The sequence below is a fragment of the Erpetoichthys calabaricus genome, chromosome 7, assembly GCF_900747795.2.
Source record: "Erpetoichthys calabaricus chromosome 7, fErpCal1.3, whole genome shotgun sequence".
In the NCBI taxonomy this organism is placed as follows: Eukaryota; Metazoa; Chordata; class Cladistia; order Polypteriformes; family Polypteridae; genus Erpetoichthys; species Erpetoichthys calabaricus.
This window is the reverse complement of record NC_041400.2, coordinates 170,669,073-170,689,720: the sequence shown is the minus strand read 5'-3', so window position 1 is coordinate 170,689,720 and position 20,648 is coordinate 170,669,073. Positions and strand designations below refer to the sequence as shown.

The 20,648-nt window shown below is 38.3% G+C and overlaps 1 protein-coding gene across 2 annotated transcripts in view; it reads left to right on the top strand.

Moving 5' to 3' along the window:
* Positions 1–635: 635 nt before the first annotated feature.
* ap3b1a (adaptor related protein complex 3 subunit beta 1a) overlaps positions 636–20,648 on the top strand; it is a 318,566-nt gene continuing 298,553 nt past the window's right edge. Inside the window, exon 1 of one of the 2 annotated variants that reach the window (XM_028805706.2) lies at positions 636–933. In XM_028805706.2, the coding sequence (XP_028661539.1) occupies positions 800–933 (134 nt within the window). In that variant the 5' untranslated portion in view covers positions 636–799. The remainder of the gene's footprint in view (positions 934–20,648) is intronic. The other variant, XM_028805707.2, reaches the window with a different exon arrangement.

Sequence of the window (20,648 nt, the reverse complement as noted above, 5' to 3'; positions counted from 1 at the left end):
CTGTGATTTTTTAGTTTAGAGGTTAAGTATGCATCCATCCAGAAATCCATCCATCTTCTAAACCCGCCTGTGTATACTTAATAATGATGACGACTGAGAGTTGCGACTTATTTCACGCTGATTAGCACGCCTAAGCCAAGTAAGACTTCAAGGCATTCTGTACCCTTGACAACACTGACTCTGGAATTACACAAATTATAGCAATGGGTAGATGACATAGCTCACAACAGCCATTAGAGAGTGTTGTTCGCGAGCCTAGCAAGATGTATAATACAGACGTGCCAATTGCCGACTAAATGAATGGCACCTCTAAAGGGCATTCATACAGTGCATTCGATGAAGTGCAAACTGTACGTCATAGCGCTTAAAGTAGTTGACTAAATTAAAAGATTCGCTGTACTTCACCTGTGAAAAATACCCGTACACAACCGTGATCCTGTAAGTCGCTTTAGACGAATTATCCACTACACACAATAACATTAATGTAAATTACGGAAGAAGAGCGGAACCTGGCATCACAGTCCTATTCATTCTCAAACGAAACGAACCGGATCCCGCCGCAGCTTCTGATTGGGCCAAAACAGTTTCCATAGTAACCGTGGCTCGTCAGGTGCTCACAGAGCCCGCCTCTCCTGCTTTCGCGATGCTGTCATGTGACTCCTCCAAGTCCAACTCACACTTCCGGTGCTGCGTGTAGCCTTCAGAAAAGTTGGAAAGGAAAAGTTAAAATCCAAGAACAGAGTGTGGTATTCCTGTTGAAGTTTTGGAAAGTACATTAACAAGGCAGTTTTAAAAAAAAATGTCGAGTAACAGCTTATCTTACAATGATCAAGGGGGCATGGCGGTGGAACATGCCAGCGAAGCAGGGCAAGAGACGACTCCAACCACGGGGTCTGGCAGTGGATTCGGCCTCTTCAGGACCGACTACAAAAAGTAAGCTTTTGCATATTGTGTCATTTCTAAGGAATGGCAGTTCTGAATCGGTACAGATGCATGCCACAAATCACAAGTATAAAAATAAAATGTGTTTAACTACGTTTGCTTATTTTTACTTGAAATGAAAATGTATTGCGGACAATGAATAACTAACCAGTTTTCAACAAGATTACTGTAAATCACTTTAGCCTTTTTGTTAAGTTAATAACAGCTGTTTGGCCATCCAGCTGTTATGCTAAGGAAGAACCAGTTTTCATGGAAGGCGGGGACCCCAGAATAGAGCATCGGAACAGACAGAAGTCGCTTCCCGGATTAGAGCTATTGTCTTTGCATTTAATTCTGCTGTTGCTTAAAGTCCTGCAACCAAACCCCGTGCATCCTCGGAATAAAGACGAGGCTGTATTTAGTTCTGCTAGTGTAGGGAAAAAAAGTAGTTACGCGTTTGCCCAAGGTGTGCGTGCTTCGTTAAAGACTGGGCAAAATTAACTTAGGTACGTGGGTGCTGCAAGTCAATACGCAGGTGCAATCGGAAGTTTAGAATGGGGAAGTGGTGTTAAATTAGTGAAGCAATCGCAAGGAAACCAAAGTTGAATCTAACAGCTGTATTAACTGTGAACATGATGACAGCTTCAAGAGCTTTTCATGGTGAGTGCTTTTAAAACGGCGTCCAAAAACAAATTCCCCAGCTTATTTTTAGCGGTACAGTGGTAATATTGTGCTTATTTAAGTTTTTTAAGGTTTATCGCTAGTTGTTCTTCATTAATAATGGAGACGAATCGGGGAGCTTGTGGAGAACTGGGTCTTGTGGTGGAACCAGCTGCATGTCAACATCAGTAAGACTAGGAATTTTTGTGGATTTCCAACCTGCCAAATATCCTTTGAGACCAGTCAATATTAAGAGGGAGGAAGTGAAAGTTATGCAGGGCTACTAATACGTTGGGGTGGGGGTCACATGAACAGTAAACTGGACTGGCCTGTCAACACAAGGGTGTTGTACAGAAAGGGCCAGAGCAGACAGTTTCCTGAGGAGATGCATGTCTTTTGATGTGTGTAGCAAGCTGCTGGAGACCTTTTACCCGTCTGTAGCAGCCAGGGTATTGTCCTACGCCGTGATCTCCTGGGGAAGCAATTTGAGTTCAAAAGAAGCACAGGAAAGCCCACTCCATTACAGGGCTAATCCTGGACAGACTGGGAGCTATGGTGGAAAAATTGGATACCATCATGAAAAATCCCCTCCAGGAGAGTCTCTCTTGGAGCACTTAATAGGAATAAGCCTGTGTCTTAAAGTTTTTCTAATGTAATCATTTTTTTTGCAGGTTAACATGATTGTGCATTTATTTCTTCTTATATTGGGTAAAAGAGCTGGTCCCATGTATTTCCTCTAGATTTACAAATTTGAAATGCGTTTTAAGCAAGAATTTGTCATCCAGCACATCAGTGGTTGTTTCACCATGTTGTCAGCATCATCAGTTAGGCTCAGCACCAAAATAAGTTTGTGCAATATGCAGTTAATCTTAAGTATATCATTAAGAGGCTATGAATAAATCCAATAAATTTTATCATTTGATGTAGTTTTTGGTCTTTCTGGGATCAGCACCTGCCAAAGGGAAACACTTCTTAAAACTTTTTCTTTTTATCCATGTCTTTTTCAAATGACACTAGTTTGGATACAGTGCAGATTAGTAAAGAGGAAATTTGTTTCACTGCAGTATACCATTGTTGGACATTACGGTATTTACAGTGGATTAGATTGGAACATTCGTTGTAGCTAATCTTGACCTGTTTAGGACCATACATAGAGTGCAATATTGTAATTGTCGTGCAGCCTTGGTGTTCAAAAGGAAAAAAGCAAAACTCAAACATTAAAAGTCTACTCCACCCGAAAATGATTTTTTTAATATGTGATTTAACCTATGTTGTTTGTAGTGGTTCCTGAGGGAAAAAAACTTAATCTCATATTTTCATGCAGAATGGACAGAGAATAGTTTATGAAACGATACTAGTGACTAGTGACTAGTGCTGTACAACGACAAGTGATGTAAAAAATGTCCATGTGGGGGGAAAAAAAAAATCTCACATTACTATTGTCGCATAATCCACATGTCAGTTATTAAGTTGTATGCTCTAAATGTATAAAACATATGCATGTTTTACTAAAATGCACAACTGTGCAAGCATGCACACAGATGCTCACACACACACACACACACACACACACACACACACACACACACACACACACACACACACTCTATCAGTCAGTGGATGCCAGTTAACTTACAGACACTTTTTTGGATGTCTAGATATGAGGAGAATGTGTAAACTTGGTGTCCAGGCTGGAAATCAAATTGAGGATCCTGGGTCCATGAAGCAGCAGTGCTAACTCCATCACTTTCTGCACTCTTTTTTTTTCTCCACTGTAGATTTAATTTTAAATGGATACATTTTTAATTTGTGTTCATCAGTCTACATTTAATAACCCCTAACAACAAAGTGGAAACGTTTTCCATTGAAGATCCACCTCTCCCCTCATTCATTAGACAAGAGTCCTTTAAAGGTGGTTCTCTAATTCAAATGCTGAGTGTTACTGGAATGTGTTTTCCTGTGTGCTGATTTTTCCCAGAAGTATCTATGTAACATTGTTAACAAAATAATGTTTTTTTTCCATGGATGTGTTTCACATTGTTTGCTGTGGAACAGCATTGGTCACCATTGTGTTCCTCTCCATTCCACATAAAAAAAAAACAAACTTGGGATAAGCAGTCAGTCATTTTCTAACCTGCTTAGTCCTGAGCAGAGTTCCAGGGGTCTGCTGGAGCCTATCCCAGCTAGCATAGGGTGCAAGGCAGGAACAAACCCTGGGCAGAGAGCCAGTCCATTGTAGGGCAAACACACACGCACACTCCAACCACACACTGGGGCCAATTTAGGATTGCCAATTCACCTAACCTGCATGTTTTTAAACTGTGAGAGGAAACTGGAGCACCCAAAGGAACTTGGGGAGAGCATGCCACCTTCACCTAGGGAGGACACAGGACATGAACCCAGGTCTTGTTACTGCAAGGTAGCAGCACTACCCCTGCACCACTGTGCTGCCCATGGGGTAAACAACATATAAAATTTGGTGGAGTGGTGGCTCTGAGGTAGGGATCTGCACTGGCAATCGGAAGGTTGCCGGTTTGAATCCCGTAAATGCCAATAGGGACTCTGCTCTGTTGGGCCCTTGAGCAAGGCCCTTAACCTGCAATTGCTGAGCGCTATGAGTAGTAAGAAAAGCACTATATAAATGCAAAGAATTATTATTATTATTAAAATAAACCTATAGCATTTTTGGGGGAGTATTCCTTTACACAAGTACAGTACACCAGTAGATAGCTTTTAATAGGTGCAATTGTTACACACTTTTACTTATCTGTCTTCTGTGCTGTTTGACAAACATGTCATTGTTACAAAGAATATAGTAATTCCTTGGTATTTATCTTTGTTTCATTGTATTTTTATTTACTGCCTTCCTTGTATGTGTGGTTTCCAACCTTTAGGTGAGGGAATGTTAGCAACACTGGAACACTTTTACCTCATCAAAATATTGGCTAACTAAAAAGATTACAATATGCAAGCTTGTGAGGCAACTCAGACTTCTTACATCTTGCCTGAAGAAGGGGCCTGAGGTGCCTTGAAAGCTTGCATATTGTAATCTTATTAGTTAGCCAATAAAAAGGGTCATTTTGCTGGCTTTTCTCTCTAACTGATATTAACTTAGTCAATGTAACATGTAACTTGCTTATACTTTGCTGTGAGCTCTTCACTTGTGATGATCAATTTTATAACCTTGTTCATCTTGTTACATCTTGCCTGAAGAAGGGGCCTGAGTTGCCTTGAAAGCTTGCATATTGTAATCTTTTTAGTTAGCCAATAAAAGGTGTCATTTTGCTTGACTTCTCACTACATTCATAATGGCTAACACAGTACAGCACCCTAGTACTATCTCATCAAAGCAAATTTATAGGTGCTAGTCCTTGCAACCTGTTGCACTGTAGCATAACACTGCAAAATTAGGTGGAAGTTCAGAACTTAAAAAATTTTTTTTAGATAGATGGGATTTTATTTGTCCCCAGGGGGAAGTTTGGCTTTTTACAGAAGCTCTATAAATACATACGTACATACATAAATTGACACAGATATCTGTTAAAATATATTATAGGTATGAATTTTCACAATGTTTTACATATTGATACCATGTCGTTTTTTTGGTGTGAGACTGATATTAGAGCAGTATGTACATATAATGTTTTTTAAACTCTGTTTTCTTTAAAATGAGTTTTTGTTAAGATGGTTGAAATTTTTGCCTCAATACTGTGCTGAAGGTTAATGCAAAATGTGGGGTTTTTTTTATTTTTAATTTCAAATGTCCCTGAAAGAGATATGAGCATCAGTATTGCTGTATCAATTCCTGCTTTCTGGCTTATCTAATGTACATTATATGCACTGGCATATGTGATTCATTGCTGTGCAGCACAAATGAGAAATACTGGGATAAGCCTAAAACATGACACATGGTGAGATGGTCAGTGATAGGTGGTGAGCTTGCATCTTGGTATTCATTATGAAAATGATGTGGCCATTGTGTGCAGAATTTAGAGTTGGATTGAGGCACACTTGTTCTTTCCTTCACACATTCAGAATTTCTTGTCTGCCTGACTCTTGAAAATCCTGTAACCTCTGTTCATGTGCTATTGGAGTTTCCAGAGTTTCCATTCTTTGACATTTCTCTGTTTGTGTTATTTTGTTAATGTGTAATCCCAGTCTATGTTTTGAGGGAAATGTGAGGTCACTACTGCATAATCTGCACAAATATCAGTTAAAGCTTTGACTTAATTTTTTTTTAGTTATAATGATAAGCAAACTAAAAGAATTAAGAAGGCATCACATCACTCCAAAAAGAAGTAGCCACAAAGTGACATTTCTGGTTAACATGGTTAATGTTGTTTTTTATTTTATATAATAAAATAAGTTGAGCTTTAAAATGCATGTCCCAGCTTGGCTAATTTGTGTAATAAGATATTTCTGTATTGCCTTTTTGGGAATTTCTCACTTTGCAGCTCTTAGTACCCATAGCAAGTAAACAAAGCAGCTTTAGACCCTGAAGTCAGGAAAAAAAATGTGTTCACTCCCTCTAAACGCTGATCTTTACCCATCCATCTTTAAAATGAGTGTGAATGATTAGGGAGTGAGAAAAATAATATTTTTAGCTTGACATGACTGCTGTATTGACAAAATGATTTTCAGCAGCACTACAGTACATCCCCAGCGTTGAAAACCAGTCATTAGAGTTGAAAAAAAATGTACCTTACGTTTTCCAGCCATCCATATTCATTTTGAAAAAGACTGATTTTAATAGATGCATGTGTTGAAGGTGTCTTTATTGTGCTCTTGAACTTTTTCACAAAAAGTTTTGCTGGTATTTAGCATTTTTTAAATTTATATTATAAAATAAACTGTACACCTTTGATTTACACAGAAAGTCTGCTGTAATTTATAGACATAATGAACAGTAACTTTGACCTTGAGAATCTCAGCTTTCCTTTCGTTTTGATCTATTTTATGCAAATGTTTTTATTAGTCCCATTGTGTGAGTGACAATGTTTTTTTTAACATGAGTGTAAGATGTCAGAAGGGTTTTCTGTATATTTTTACTGTTTGTTTAAACTGTAATTTATGACAGATACATTTGAAAAAAATGTAAATAGGAGTTGCTTGATTTTTTTTTTTCATTCTTCTGTCATTGATAAGACTGTGATTTGAAAAATGCATGCTGTGCAGAGTAGAAAGTCTGACAATGCAACTTGCTTACTGTTTACAGTTTTGTTGGTTTAGCTTAAGAAATAATAGGCAGCCTCATAGAATGTATTATGTATTTTGCATTCTAACAATGAACTGTGTATTTTTAAGGTCTGATTTGGCCATTTTTTTGAGGGAATGTATAGCTTTCTAGTGGGGTATTTAATGATGAATTCCTAGTGTTTTTTTTTTTTGTTATAGCTGGATTAAGCCTGTTCACAAAATGAATGGATGGATAAAATTGCATTACAAATCTTTGTATATAAATTGTCACATTTTGGATTACATTCCATAGCCTAATGTAATACATGGTTGTCTGTGCAACATACCATTATTCTGATTGCTGGTGGCTTGTTCTAGGGAAGCTTTGTTGAACATCCTAAATTGATTGATTTTCCTAATACAGCTTTATGTTGCACCCAAATATGTTCTTATTTGTGTGCTTAATGGTTACCTGTGAGTGTCTGTATTTGTAGGCACATTTAGGTCTGTTTTTTATTGATTGTAAAGCTGCAAGTAATATAAACTAATATATAAAAAATGTAAACGTTTGGTGATTTGCTAAATTAGCTTTTTTTGCTTTGTATTATGAGGAAATGCATTAAGAGTTTTGGATAATTAGGATAGATTTCAAGTACACCTGATATATAAATTAAACTAATTTCAGGTATTGTGTTTCCCGTTCACTTTTGTATCTGCTTATTGCTTGCCAGATAGTACAGTACATGGTGGGTGGGGAAAAAAACAATTTTGGAATATTAACTGATGTCATTTGATAGTAAATTGAGTGAGTTTTACTTTTTATTCATTGTGTACTTTTCAGTTAAGCTTAATTAATTATTCACTTGAGTGTGTCAGTGATTTGTCTTGTGTTGTTTGTTTCATAATTTCACTTCTACCAATTTGACTTCCAATAACAAAATCCCATTGAAAATGGCCATAGAGAGACAGTGAAATTCTTGTCTTGACTCTGACCATGACTCTTTTTAAGTAATGCTCAGCTCCACATCTCAGTTACTTTTATTTTCTACTTCCTCTAAGTAGTTCAAAATTTCATGACCCAATCTACAAGTGAATGGATTTAGTTTTTAATGCTTTAAATTAGTGCCCAACTGATCAGAGATTTTTGTCATTCAGAGTAAAGAGTTGGCGATATCGGGTAACTGATATTAGTGAATAATAAATAACTTCTCCCCCTGGGCTTGGGGAAAAGAAAGATCTAGTACAAAGATATTCAAAAGGAAAAAATAATGATATTTTATAACAAAACATGAATACAAATTAGATTATTTTAACTATGTACAAAAAAGTGTCAATTAACAATTATTCATAAAAATAAATAATTGTTAAAATAAGTAAATATATACTGTATAACAATAACAATAATACTGTAATTAAACAATATCATTGTAATTAAATAAGGAAATACTCAAAGTTGTGAAACAATATTTTCAATTTCTGTACCATTTACAAACCAATAAATAAAATTAACTCAGTTATTGTAAAGAACAGCGAATATGAATAACATGGTCAAGCTAATACTCCCATTCCAGTAAAGGGAGGTCTTAATGTAGGAAGCACAGCCTCTCTGCATTTATGCTGTGGAGAGAGCAGTTTTTGTCTTTAGAAATGTTGCCTATAACATTGAACACTTACTCACTGAGTGGATGATAGTGGACACCCAAAATATCGCTTTCCTTGAACAGAGAGAGTATCAGATAGGCAAATAGAGCAGAGTGCAGGGGATGTACATAACGAGTGCTTTTAACATGTATAAGCAGTCAGGAATGATTTTCTTTGAGTTTCGTATATTCACATGGGCATGTGAAGTGTCCCAGTTCCACTTTTCTCTTTGATCACATTCCTTAAAAGGGACAGAAGATCTCATTTTTGTGATGGGCGGTGTTGTTCAAGGGAAGGCTGTGCAGTGCACAAATCATTACCACTACATAGTTCACCAGATGCACTGCAAGCATTATTAGTAATAATGAAGCATTCAAATTCATGCTAAGTTCATATGTGTATTTAGTAGCACTGAGAACTTTTAACCTACTTTTGAATATATTCAGATAATTGCTTATTTTTAATGTGCGTATTCCAGCCTAATTTTTGTATAATGTGACAACCCTAGACTCTCTATTTATTGGTAAAGCAATGCTGTCTAATGCTTCACCAAGTCTAAACAATAAAATATTTCAAGTTCTCCAACTCCCCCTTCCCAAACAGTGAAGCTGTCTTTCGCACCTATTCAAAATAGCAAGCTATAGTCAGCATAGCAGCTGAGTGGTTTATACTTTGAACAACTTTTGAACAACTACCTTAACATATTGTTAATTTGTCATGCAAACAGAATATCAGTTTCTGTAGGTTCTGTGTTTGGCACACTTTTTTTTCAGTTTTGTCAAAAATTAGTGCAGATGCAAATATTAATGCAACCTATTCATTTTTTTTTTATTTTTATTAACAAAACTTGTTTGAGATGCACCAACACAGACTGCAGCCACTGAACAAGGTTCAGATGTGATCAGTTTTTAATTTAAAGATCGCACACAAAGGTAAAGTCACATATATTCTAAGCATTTATACTGCTTTTGAAATTGGAGAGTAAGTTTATTATTGTGTAAAGCAAAGATCAAGTATTGAATATCTTCTGGTTCTAGTGAAACAGATTCTAGTTAACTTAGAAAACACATTTTTGACGCTGGCATTGTATACAAAACCAGTATGTACACAATGTATATATTTATTCCTTAAAAATAAAAAAGGCTTACCTACTATATGAAATTAGATGTTTTTTCAATTGCAGTTTTCTCCACTTTGGGGGTTATACCGTTTGTATGTGCATCAGATCCGTTGCATTTTGATGAACTCTGCCACTCAAAATGCTGGCATCTGTTAGGCCCCTGATCATCATCACTTCGGATGATGTCTGTTAAGTTATTGAGCCCTATTATTAGCTGATCAGATCTGCCACGTGATTAATCGGTCAAGCTCTAATTACAATCTGATCTGCTAGAGTAGTGCTGGTCCGCTTACCATGTTCTTTATCTTGTGTGCTGTTGTGAATTGGCAAAATACACTGTTTAGGTCAGTGTTTCCCAACCTTGATCCTGTGTCCCAAATGTGACTGCAGGTTTTTGTTCCAACCAGATTCCTAATCAGTGACAACACCTGATACCACTGATCTTATTTTATTAGCTGGTATTGTTTTTCTTTTATTATACATTCAGAAAAGCACAGCAGCATGATTTTTACATTTATAAGACATTTAGAAATATTTCTGCTTTTGCTATAGATTTAAATGCTGAACTCTTTAGTTGATTTCATTATATTTTGCCCTTTCTCTGTGCAGTTTTTCCCCCTTTTTTGTATCTTATTAATGACAATTAAAAATGAGCAGAGCAGACACGCTGGCATAAAATGCTGCAAGTACTTTAGCATCAGACCCACTAATTAGTAAATAATGTATTAATTAAACAATTAGAACACCTAGAAAAGTAGAATGAAAATATTGTTTAAAAGAAAAAAATACATTATTCCCATATAACTGCTTGGTACATTTTTATTTATTTATTTATTTTACCAAACTTAGTTTTCTAATTTCTATATTGTTCCGAAAACATGGAAATAACACATCACTTAATTAGCCCAGGAGTCCAATTAAAAACAGAAGCTGGTTGGAACAAAAACCTGCAGCCACAAGGGGGCTACAGGACCGAGGTTGGGAAACACTGATCTAGACTGTAATGTACTTTATGCTTTTTTTTCCAAATGTCAGTGTTTGATCAAAAATCAATTCTAATTTCCCATTTTGACTGAGTCTCTAATTTTTCTCCTCCTTATGTGTGAGGGTTGAATTTTTTTTTTTTGTGGGGCTTTTTTTTCTGTGTATTTTTACTTTTTCCTTGCTGACATTGTAATTACAGGTAGTTTGAAATAAATGGTTGTATCTGGTATGTTGTTCTTCAGTCTCTTGTTCAATATTTTGTAATTCAAAATACCTCAAAACATATGTTTAATTCACTAAACTATCTTGCATTATGTATTAAGCCTATTATATGTTGGCTTCCCCAGAATTACTAAACAACCTCTTTTTGAAAATTCGGGTATAGGAAATAAGTTCCAGTAGGCTTGGTTTCCTTTTGTGAACTCAAATGAAGCTGAATTTTGATTGGACAGTTTGCAGACGCATGCCGCTAGGGCTAATACAAATCATCTTCACAGTGAATCCAACAATACCTCACTGCAGCCTGTAGAATGGAGTGGGACTGGATGTCTTGGGGCATGACTGGAAGTTGTTGGCATGCAATTACGGTCTTTGTTATTCTCAAGGTCACATGTGTTGCTTAACACTAGAATTACCAGAGTCTATGAAAAAACTCGTAGATCCGACCCACCTTAAAACCATTCGCACCTCTCCGCCAGCATCCTTTGTCCTCTAAATGTGCCAATAAAAACAAGCTGCAAATAGCCGGCTATTCCATCCCCCCACCGACTTAGAACGTGCACGAGCATCTCCCAGCTCATGCCTTGATTGATTATCTGGGAGTGAAGTGGAGTTTTAGAGTGGAAATAATAGATCGTTATTTGGAACACACGCATTTCATGTGTGTTCTGTTTCTACAGTAATCTGTGTAAACACATAGTTAAAACAGAAACTTTTTCACATTTTAGTAATAAATGTTACAAAATGTAGGCATAAACTATAGAATGTGTGAAGCAGCATGAAGTCCAAACATCAAATAAACACTTTCACAAAAGGTTCAAGAACAATGCAACAGCTTCCGTGGTGTAGCGGTAAGATTTGCTGTCTCAGAGCACAGCAGGCTTACTGTCCATCAGAGACCTGAGTTAGATTCCCCGTTGAGGAGAAAGTGTTCTTTTTTTTTTTTCTTTTTTCTTTTTAACCTCAAACGGACATAAAATTTATAAATTGGTATGTACTGTCAGTTAAGGAGATCATTATATTTTCATGTGGGATGCTCCTTTTAAAATATTTTTTAACAATTGAGACTGCAATTAACATGAACAAGTGTCCTTATAACTGTTATTTGTAAGATCCATAACACTCAGACAGACAGAGCACTGCATAATAGAGAGACAGACAGGCAGAAAAGTCACTAGATATATAAATAAACAGGGAAGGCACATCTACTGAAAGAAAAAAAAAAAAAAGATCAACATGTGCGTTGATCCTGCTGCACTGAATAAGGTCATGCGCTCTAACATCCCCCCCCCCCCCCCCGATCTGACTCTAAGTAACTGCACAAGTACAGACACAAACCAAGTGTATGTGTGTACTGTACAATATTAACAAAAAGAGCAGCTTACTACTGAAAACAGCAAATATAGGAGTGAGTGAGGATTGAACCGGTGACTCTTGATCACACTTGGTTTGCGTCTGTGCTTGCGCTGTTACTTAGAGTCAGATTATGGGGGGCTATGGGATGTTAGAGTGCGTGAGCTTATTCAGTGCTGCAGGATCAACGCACATGTTGATCTTTTTTTTCTTTCAGTAATAGTGCCAACATAAATCCACACCTGATCTGACGCTGTTCATTTTCAAATAATATTGCATTAGTGCGATGATGTTTTCATATATATTGTCTCTTTCTTTCAGGTGTGTTATAGGAACCACAGCATAGAGAGAAGTGTGTACATTGTAACAGGTACACACATTGTAAATGTAGGAAAGACTATCCTTGCATGTGTGTGAACAGTTAACATTTGAATCTGATGATTGCATATAGCGCTGAACTTACTGCTCTGTACTATTCTATCCTCTGCATGTCCTGGAATACAAAAGAAACGGCATACAGCAACATGTGGGGACTGGCAAGATCGGGGAAAAAAAACACGATTGCACACTGATTACAGACCACAAGATGCTATGCGAATTAATATGAATAATGTTGCATCCATGCCACAAAGTTTTCCGAAATGTACTATACAGGTCTTAAAACGAATAATTCCAAATATCATATATACCTACGTCTGTGTTTTTTTTGTTTTTTTGACATCATACACCATAAGGTGCACACTAATTCAGCATGAGCAGGAACACTCAATAAAACTGAATAAAAAAAAATCAAGTGACGGTGAGATACGAAGAAGGCAGAGTCGCCAGCGTTTGCGTGTCGGCTTTTATCCCTGCAGATGAGAGAATGTCCAGTTCCATTGTCTCAAAACACCACTCACATCTCCAGTTATTCCGTTTCAAATGAAAAACAACAGCGTCAGATCCCTGGGTGGGTGGGGGGTGTAATATGTATCGTGATCGTGATTTAGAGAGAATAAAAGTTAAAAAAAACGGTAACTTTTACAAGTCCTATAAATGCACACCATGTGTTACAGACGCAAACCAAATGTATGTGTGTACTGTATAATATTAACAAAAGGAGCAGCTCACTACCGAAAACGGCAAATATAGGAGTGAGTAGGGATCGAACCGGGGACTCTTTGATTACAAGTCAGCAAATCTTACCGCTTCGCCACGGAAGCTGTTGTAGCATCCTTGAACCTTTTGCGTAAGTGTTTACTTGATCTTTGGACTTCAGGCTTCATACATTATATAGTTTATGCCTACATTTTGTCATTTACTACTAAAATATGAAAAACGTTTGTTTTAAAAATGTGTTTACACAGATTACTGTAGAAACGGAACACACATGAAATGCGTGTGTTCCAAATAGCGATCTATTATTTCCACTCTAAAACTCCAGGACTTCAGTCACTCCCAGATAATCAATCAAGGCATGAGCTGGGAAAACTTAGTGAACGTTCTGCGATGGCAGCCGACTGCTTGCTGCTCGTGTTAATCGGCACATTTAGAAGACAAAGGAGAGGTGAGAACGGTTTTGAGGTGGGCCGGATATACGAGTTTTTTTGTAGACTCTGGTAATTCTAGTGTTAATTAGCTTGTGCATCATGTTTCCAAAAATGAATTGTGAAAGAGCTGGAAAAGTCCAAGAAATTTAATATTCATGACCATTGTCATGAATATTAAACCTGAAGTACACGTAAACAACTCTGTTAAGCAACATTTAATGAAGGACAATTGTCTTGTTAGTTTTTGTTTTGGATAACTAGTGTTTTTAACATTAATCTAAATCCCTCAATTTTCACGTATTCTTGTGTTAAGGCTAAAATGTGGGTTAATTGTTGGGATCATGGAATGCTTAAAAATATTGCATTGAATTTAATGGCAATTACTGTATGTATTAGCTTTATGAAGATTCACCCTACAAAGGGGTTTTTAGTAAAGAACTAGCTTTGAAAAATGGGAAAATCCTGCATATATATGTTCTGTAAAAGTTTCATCAGTAGTTGTCACTGTAAAATTATTGACAAACTTTTGAACATAGTATTAGATAGATAGATAGATACTTTATTAATCCCAAGGGGAAATTCACATACTCCAGCAGCAGCATACTGATAAAGAAAATATTAAAGAGTGATAACAATGCAGGTATACAGACAGACAATAACTTTGAATAACGTTAACGTTTACCCCCCGGGGGGTGGATATGAAGAGTTGCATAGTGTGGGAGAGGAATGATCTCCTCAGTCTGTCAGTGGAGCAGGAAAGTGACAGCAGTCTGTCGCTGAAGCTGCTCCTCTGTCTGGAGATAATACTGTTTAGTGGATGAAGTGAATTCTCCATTATTGACAGGAGTCTGCTCAGTGCCCGTCGCTCTGCCATGGATGTCAAACTGTCTAGTTCCATGCCTACAATAGAGCCTGCCTTCCACCAGTTTGTCCAGGTGTGAGGCGTCCCTCTTCTTTATGCTGCCTCCCCAGCACACCACCGCGTAGAAGAGGGCGCTCGCCACAACTGTCAGATAGAACACCTGCAGCATCTTATTGCAGATATTGAAGGACGCCTGCCTTCTAAGGATGTATAGTCGGCTCTGTCCTTTCTTACACAGAGCATCAGTATTGGCAGTCCAGTCCAATTTATCATCCAGCTGCACTCCCAGGTATTTATAGGTCTGCACCCTCTGCACACAGTCACCTCTGATGATCATGGGGTCCATGAGGGGCCTGGGCCTCCTAAAATCCACCACCAGCTCCTTGGTTTTGTTGGTGTTCAGGTGTAGGTGGTTTGACCATTTAACAAAGTCCTTGATTAGGTCCCTATACTCCTCCTCCTGCCCACTCCTGATGTAGCCCACGATAGCAGTGTCGTCAGCGAACTGTTGCACGTGGCAGGACTCAGAGTTGTATTGGAAGTCCGATGTATATAGGCTGAACAGGACCGGAGAAAGTACAGTCCCCTGCGGCGCTCCTGTGGTGCTGCCCACAATGTCAGACCTGCAGTTCCTGAGACGCACATACTGAGGTCTGTCTTTAAGATAGTCCACGATCCATACTACCAGGTATGAATCTACTCCCATCTCTCAGCTTGTCCCTAAGGAGCAGAGGTTGGATGGTGTTGAAGGCGCTATAGAAGTCCAGAAATATAATTTTTACAGCACCACTGCCTCTGTCCAAGTTGGAGAGGGATCGGTGTAGCATGTAGATGATGGCATCCTCCGCTCCCATCTTCTCCTGGTATGCGAACTGCAGAGGGTCAAGGGTGTGACGGACCTGTGGCCTCAGGTGGTGAAGTAGCAGCCGCTCCGTGGTTTTCATCACATGCGACGTCAGAGCGACAGGCCGGAAGTCCTTCAACTCACTAGGATGTGATACCTTTGGGACTGGGGTGATGCAGGATGTTTTCCAAAGCCTCGGGACTCTCCTCTGTTCCAGGCTCAGGTTGAAGATGCGCTGTAGAGGACTCCCTAGCTCCAACGCACAGGCCTTCAGCAGTCGTGGCGATACTTTATCTGGACCCGCTGCTTTGCTGGCACAAAGTCTCCTTCTCTCTCTGCTTACCTGGGCTGCTGTAATTGTGGTTTGGGGTAAACTCTCTCCTATGCTGGTATCAGTAGAAGGATGGGTGGAGGGTGCAGTACTCCGAGGTGAGAGTGGGTTAGGGTGGTCAAACTCTAAAGATTAAATCATTTAATCTATTAAATCAATAACACGTGTAAACACATAGCCAAAAGGCAATGAAGGTCTCAGTGATAAAAAAATGTAGTTGAGCTTTGTTCTTAATTACATACAGTATATAGAACTTTCCAGTTTCCACTCCATTTTGTTTTTTGGTTAGTAGAGTAATTGTACTTTTGAGGCTTTTCCAAAGTAGTGTGTTAAAGCTGTTTTGTGCAATAAAGTTTTATTTTTCATATCACCATTTGTAAATTGGAATGGCAAGTGCAGTCACCACCAAGCTAAGAGGAAGAAGGTGAATTTAGCTTTATGATACTGAGAAATGATGGAATGTTATCGGCTTTAACGTACATCTTCAGACAACCGTTGTATCATGGACACAGAAGAGGGTCCTGTGAGGACCAATATCCTTACCAGTATTTCCAATGTGTCATTAACTGTCATCGTTCAGTTTCTCCTCAGGGGTGAATTGTACCTGTGTAAATGCTAGCACTTGAACTGCTTTGACATGATTTGTTGGAAAGCTGTCTAGTTTCCCCAAAATGGTCTTAATCCGTTCCATTTTGACAGCAGTTAAATTCTGATATTTGTTATGGAGTGTTCCATTGAAATCAGTGATAACTCTTGTAAAATGCGGGCTTAAAATAAAAGTTCTTGAATCATTTTTACAGGGGGTCAGTGCCTTTACCTGGATGAGTCAGGACTGAAGAAGCTCATTGAAACTAAGAGAAAAAGAAAACTGCAGGTGTTCTCGTGCATGCATGTGCTTCAGAGGTCTAGTGACAGGTTTTAAGGGGGAGATTAAGTACACATATAGCTTGCATTCAAGTGACAAGAACCAAACAATCTTAACAACTTTTGGCCTATTTCCCACTTATCATTTCTGTCAAAAGTTCTTGAGCGTGCTGTAGCCTCCCAACTCACCAATTACCTAACCTCTAATAATTTGATGGAACCCTTTCAGTCTGGTTTCAGGGCGTAGCACAGCTGTGAAATTGCTCTGCTACGGGTAACCAATGATTTGCTTATGGCAGCAGACTTGGACAAACCAGTATATTAATTCTTTAGACCTCAGTGCAGCATTTGACACTGTGAAGCATGACATTCTACTGTCCAGAATGGAGAACATGCTGGGTATCTCTGGCACTACCCTCCAGTGGTTCAAGTCCTATCTGACTGATAGGCAAGAGTTTGTTAGTCTTGGCAACAGCAGATCCAGCTCAGCGCCAGTCATACAAGGGGTTCCACAGGGTTCTGTCCTCGGCCCTCTTCTCTTCTGTATTTATATGCTTCCCCTTGGCCATATTATTCGTAGCTATGGACTGGGTTATCATTTTTATGCTGATGCTACTCAACTTTATTTCAATGTTAAAAGCGGAACTTCATCAGAGCTTTCTCAGCTCACAACCTGCCTCAGTGAAATTAATACCTGGATGGAGCAGAACTCTTTAAAATTAAATTGCACAAAACTGACCTCCTGCAAATTGGGACTAAAGTGCAACTTAATAAAATGAGCTCCTTCCCAGTCCATCTTGGTGGTGATCTCATCAGACCTGCCTCTACTGCAAAGAATCTTGGTGTCATTTTTGATTCCTCCCTTTCTTATTCCGCCCACATAAACCACATTAAGAAACTTTCTTACTTTCACCTCTGTAACATATCCCGTGTTCGCTCCTTCCTATCCTTTTCTAATGCTCAGAAACTTGTTCATGCTTTTATCACATCCCACATCGATTATTGTTACTTGCTGCTGGCAGGTGCCCCTTCTAATCTTATATCACAGCTCCAGCTTATTCAAAACTCGGCTGCAAGAGTCCTTACACGGACCAGCAGCACAGAGCACATCACACCCATCCTGCTCTGCCTTCACTGGCTCCGTGTGTCTTACAGAATCGAATATAAAATCTTACTAATAACCTACAAAGCCTTAAACGACCTTCTGCCAAACTACATCAGTGACCTTCTCCATCACTATGTGCCTGTCTGCCCACTAAGATCTTCTGATTCTGGAAATCTTGTTGTGCCCCACACTAATCTACACTCCATGGGTGACAGGGCCTTCAGCTTTATAGTGCCCAGACTCTGGAATGACCTACCAAAATTAATCGGGTCAGCTGACTCCATGAATTCTTTTAAAAAAAAAAAAAAACAGCTCAAAACTCATCTGTTCAGGAAGGCTTTTAGCTCTACTTGACTTTATCACCCTTCTCTCAGTTTACCTTTATGTCAAGATGCTCATGTAACCTGTGTGTGTGTGTGCTAGACCATCAATTATGTTGTCTGCTAGGCTTTTTTTCTCTGCATTTGCTGTCTTAATCTTCTTTATTTATCTGGTTTGTACAATGCTATATACCGTATACCCTGCCGTTCTATCTTAAACTCTGTGAGGTGCCGTGAGCATGGAAAAGGCGCTATATATATATATATATATATATATATATATATATATATATATATATATATATAATGTATTATTAAACAGAAGTTATAGGTCAGGGGTGGGCAAAGTCAGTCCTGGAGGGCCCCAGTGGCTGCAGATTTTTGTTCCAACCCAGTTGCTTAATTAGAAAGCAATTCTTGTCAATAATTTAATTTCGTGGCTTGTTAATGCTTTAACTCTGCCATGTCAGGTAATTCTGATATCCTAAACTTTTTTTCCCCCTAAGGATATCATCCAAATGATTTAAAGGCTAAAATGGATGAGTAATTCTCAGTCCTTCACTTTAAACTCTTCACTTTCCTTCCAAGTATTTAATTAAACCCAATAGGGCATGATAAACACACACATTTGTAAATGGAAACAAGCTAAATGGAGAACTGCTGTTTCTTTTGTCATTTGCATGTTATTGCTAATTAGGAGCCATCAATAATCGGGAATACAGCTGTTTAAGACTAAAATAAGCAAAATCTTAACATGTGAGACAACTAAAGTAAAGCACAAGTGTTGTTTGAGCAATAAGTGCTTCTTATTAAGAAACTGGGTTGGAGCAAAAACCTGTAACCCTCCAGGAATGACTTTGCCCACCCCTGTTATAGGTGAACATTTAGTTTTAAATCAAGTTGAAGATTGGTGCAGATGTTTTGACATACTGCAGAAGCTAAGTGGTATGCATGTTCTTCTGGTATTAGTGAAGGTGCTTAACTACAGATGACAACCAGTTTTAATACTAAATACTAGAAATATGTCAGTTAATACTTTTCATTTAAGAAAGAGATCAAACCCTGTTTCTGTTACTGATTGTTTAATTCATTTTGAGGCTATTGCAGTTTATAGATTACTTAAAATATAAAAATAAATTCCGGGGGGGTTAATAAGGAAAACACTACATTCAGCAGCACTTCCATTAAAAAATCTTCTCATTAAAATGTTTTTCTATAGAGCTGGTGACAGTGCCTGAAAATGGAGAGTGCTACCCTGGCTCAAGATATTTCATAGGCCCTGAAAGTCTTCTCCATCAAACATGTTAATTGTAACCTGTCTTGTTTTAGAACTTTACATCTTTGTGATATACTCTGACTGTTACTAATATCAGTATTTTTTAGTGTGGCTAATGGTTGATTCAGTGTAACTCCTCAAGTGACATTGTTTTACATGTGTTATTGCATTGTACAAGGGATGATTGAAATGTTTTGAGCCTGACCTGTTAAAAGAAAGGCCATTAAAACTAAAAAAAAAAAAAAAAAAAAGCCTGTATTTTTCTTTTTATCAAAAATCCCCGTGACCACATACATACACATGCTATAACATTTGCAAAGGTGTTCCATTTCACTACAATAAAAAATTAATCATCGACATAGTATGTCCCAGTTTAGGGAATAGGTGCTAGTTGTGTGTAGCAAAAATTGCATTACTGTGAGACAGGAGGGGATGGTCATTTGCATTTCTTTATCCTTTTTCATTAATTTATTGCCACAATAGGCAAAACAAATCCATGGACATTGTCTTACACATGATCTTCATGATGTAGAAGAATCACATTGTTTCATTTGTTGTTTGAACTCTGGATCATAAGCTAGTTTGATCCCCAGTTGTAAAAGCATGTCTTAAATTTTTCCTAGTATAAATTCTTTAACACAGGATTAGAGTGCATCCAGAAAGTATTCACAGCGCATCACTTTTTCCACATTTTGTTATGTTACAGCCTTATTCCAAAATGGATTTAATTCATTTTTTTCCTCAGAATTCTACACACAACACCCCATAATGACAACGTGAAAAAAGTTTACTTGAGGTTTTTGCAAATTTTTAAAAATAAAAAAAATTGAGAAAGCGCATTTATATAAGTATTCACAGCCTTTGCCATGAAGCCCAAAATTGAGCTCAGGTGCATCCTGTTTCCCCTGATCATCCTTGAGATGTTTCTGCAGCTTAATTGGAGTCCACCTGTGGTAAATTGGACATGATTTGGAAAGGCACACACCTGTCTATATAAGGTCCCACAGTTGACAGTTCATGTCAGAGCACAAACCCAGCATGAAGTCAAAGGAATTGTCTGTAGACCTCTGAGACAGGATTGTCTCGAGGCACAAATCTGGGGAAAGTTACAGAACAATTTCTGCTGCTTTGAAGGTCCCAATGAGCACATTGGCCTCCATCATCCGTAAGTGGAAGAAGTTCGAAACCACCAGGACTCTTCTTAGAGCTGGCCAGCAATCTAAACTGAGCGATCGGGGGAGAAGGGCCTTAGTCAGGGAGGTGACCAAGAACCCGATGGTCACTCTGTCAGAGCTCCAGAGGTCCTCTGTGGAGTGAGGAGAACCTTCCAGAAGGACAACCATCTCTGCATCAATCCACCAATCAGGCCTGTATGGTAGAGTGGCCAGATGGAAGCCACTCCTTAGTAAAAGGCATATGGCAGCCCGCCTGGAGTTTGCCAAAA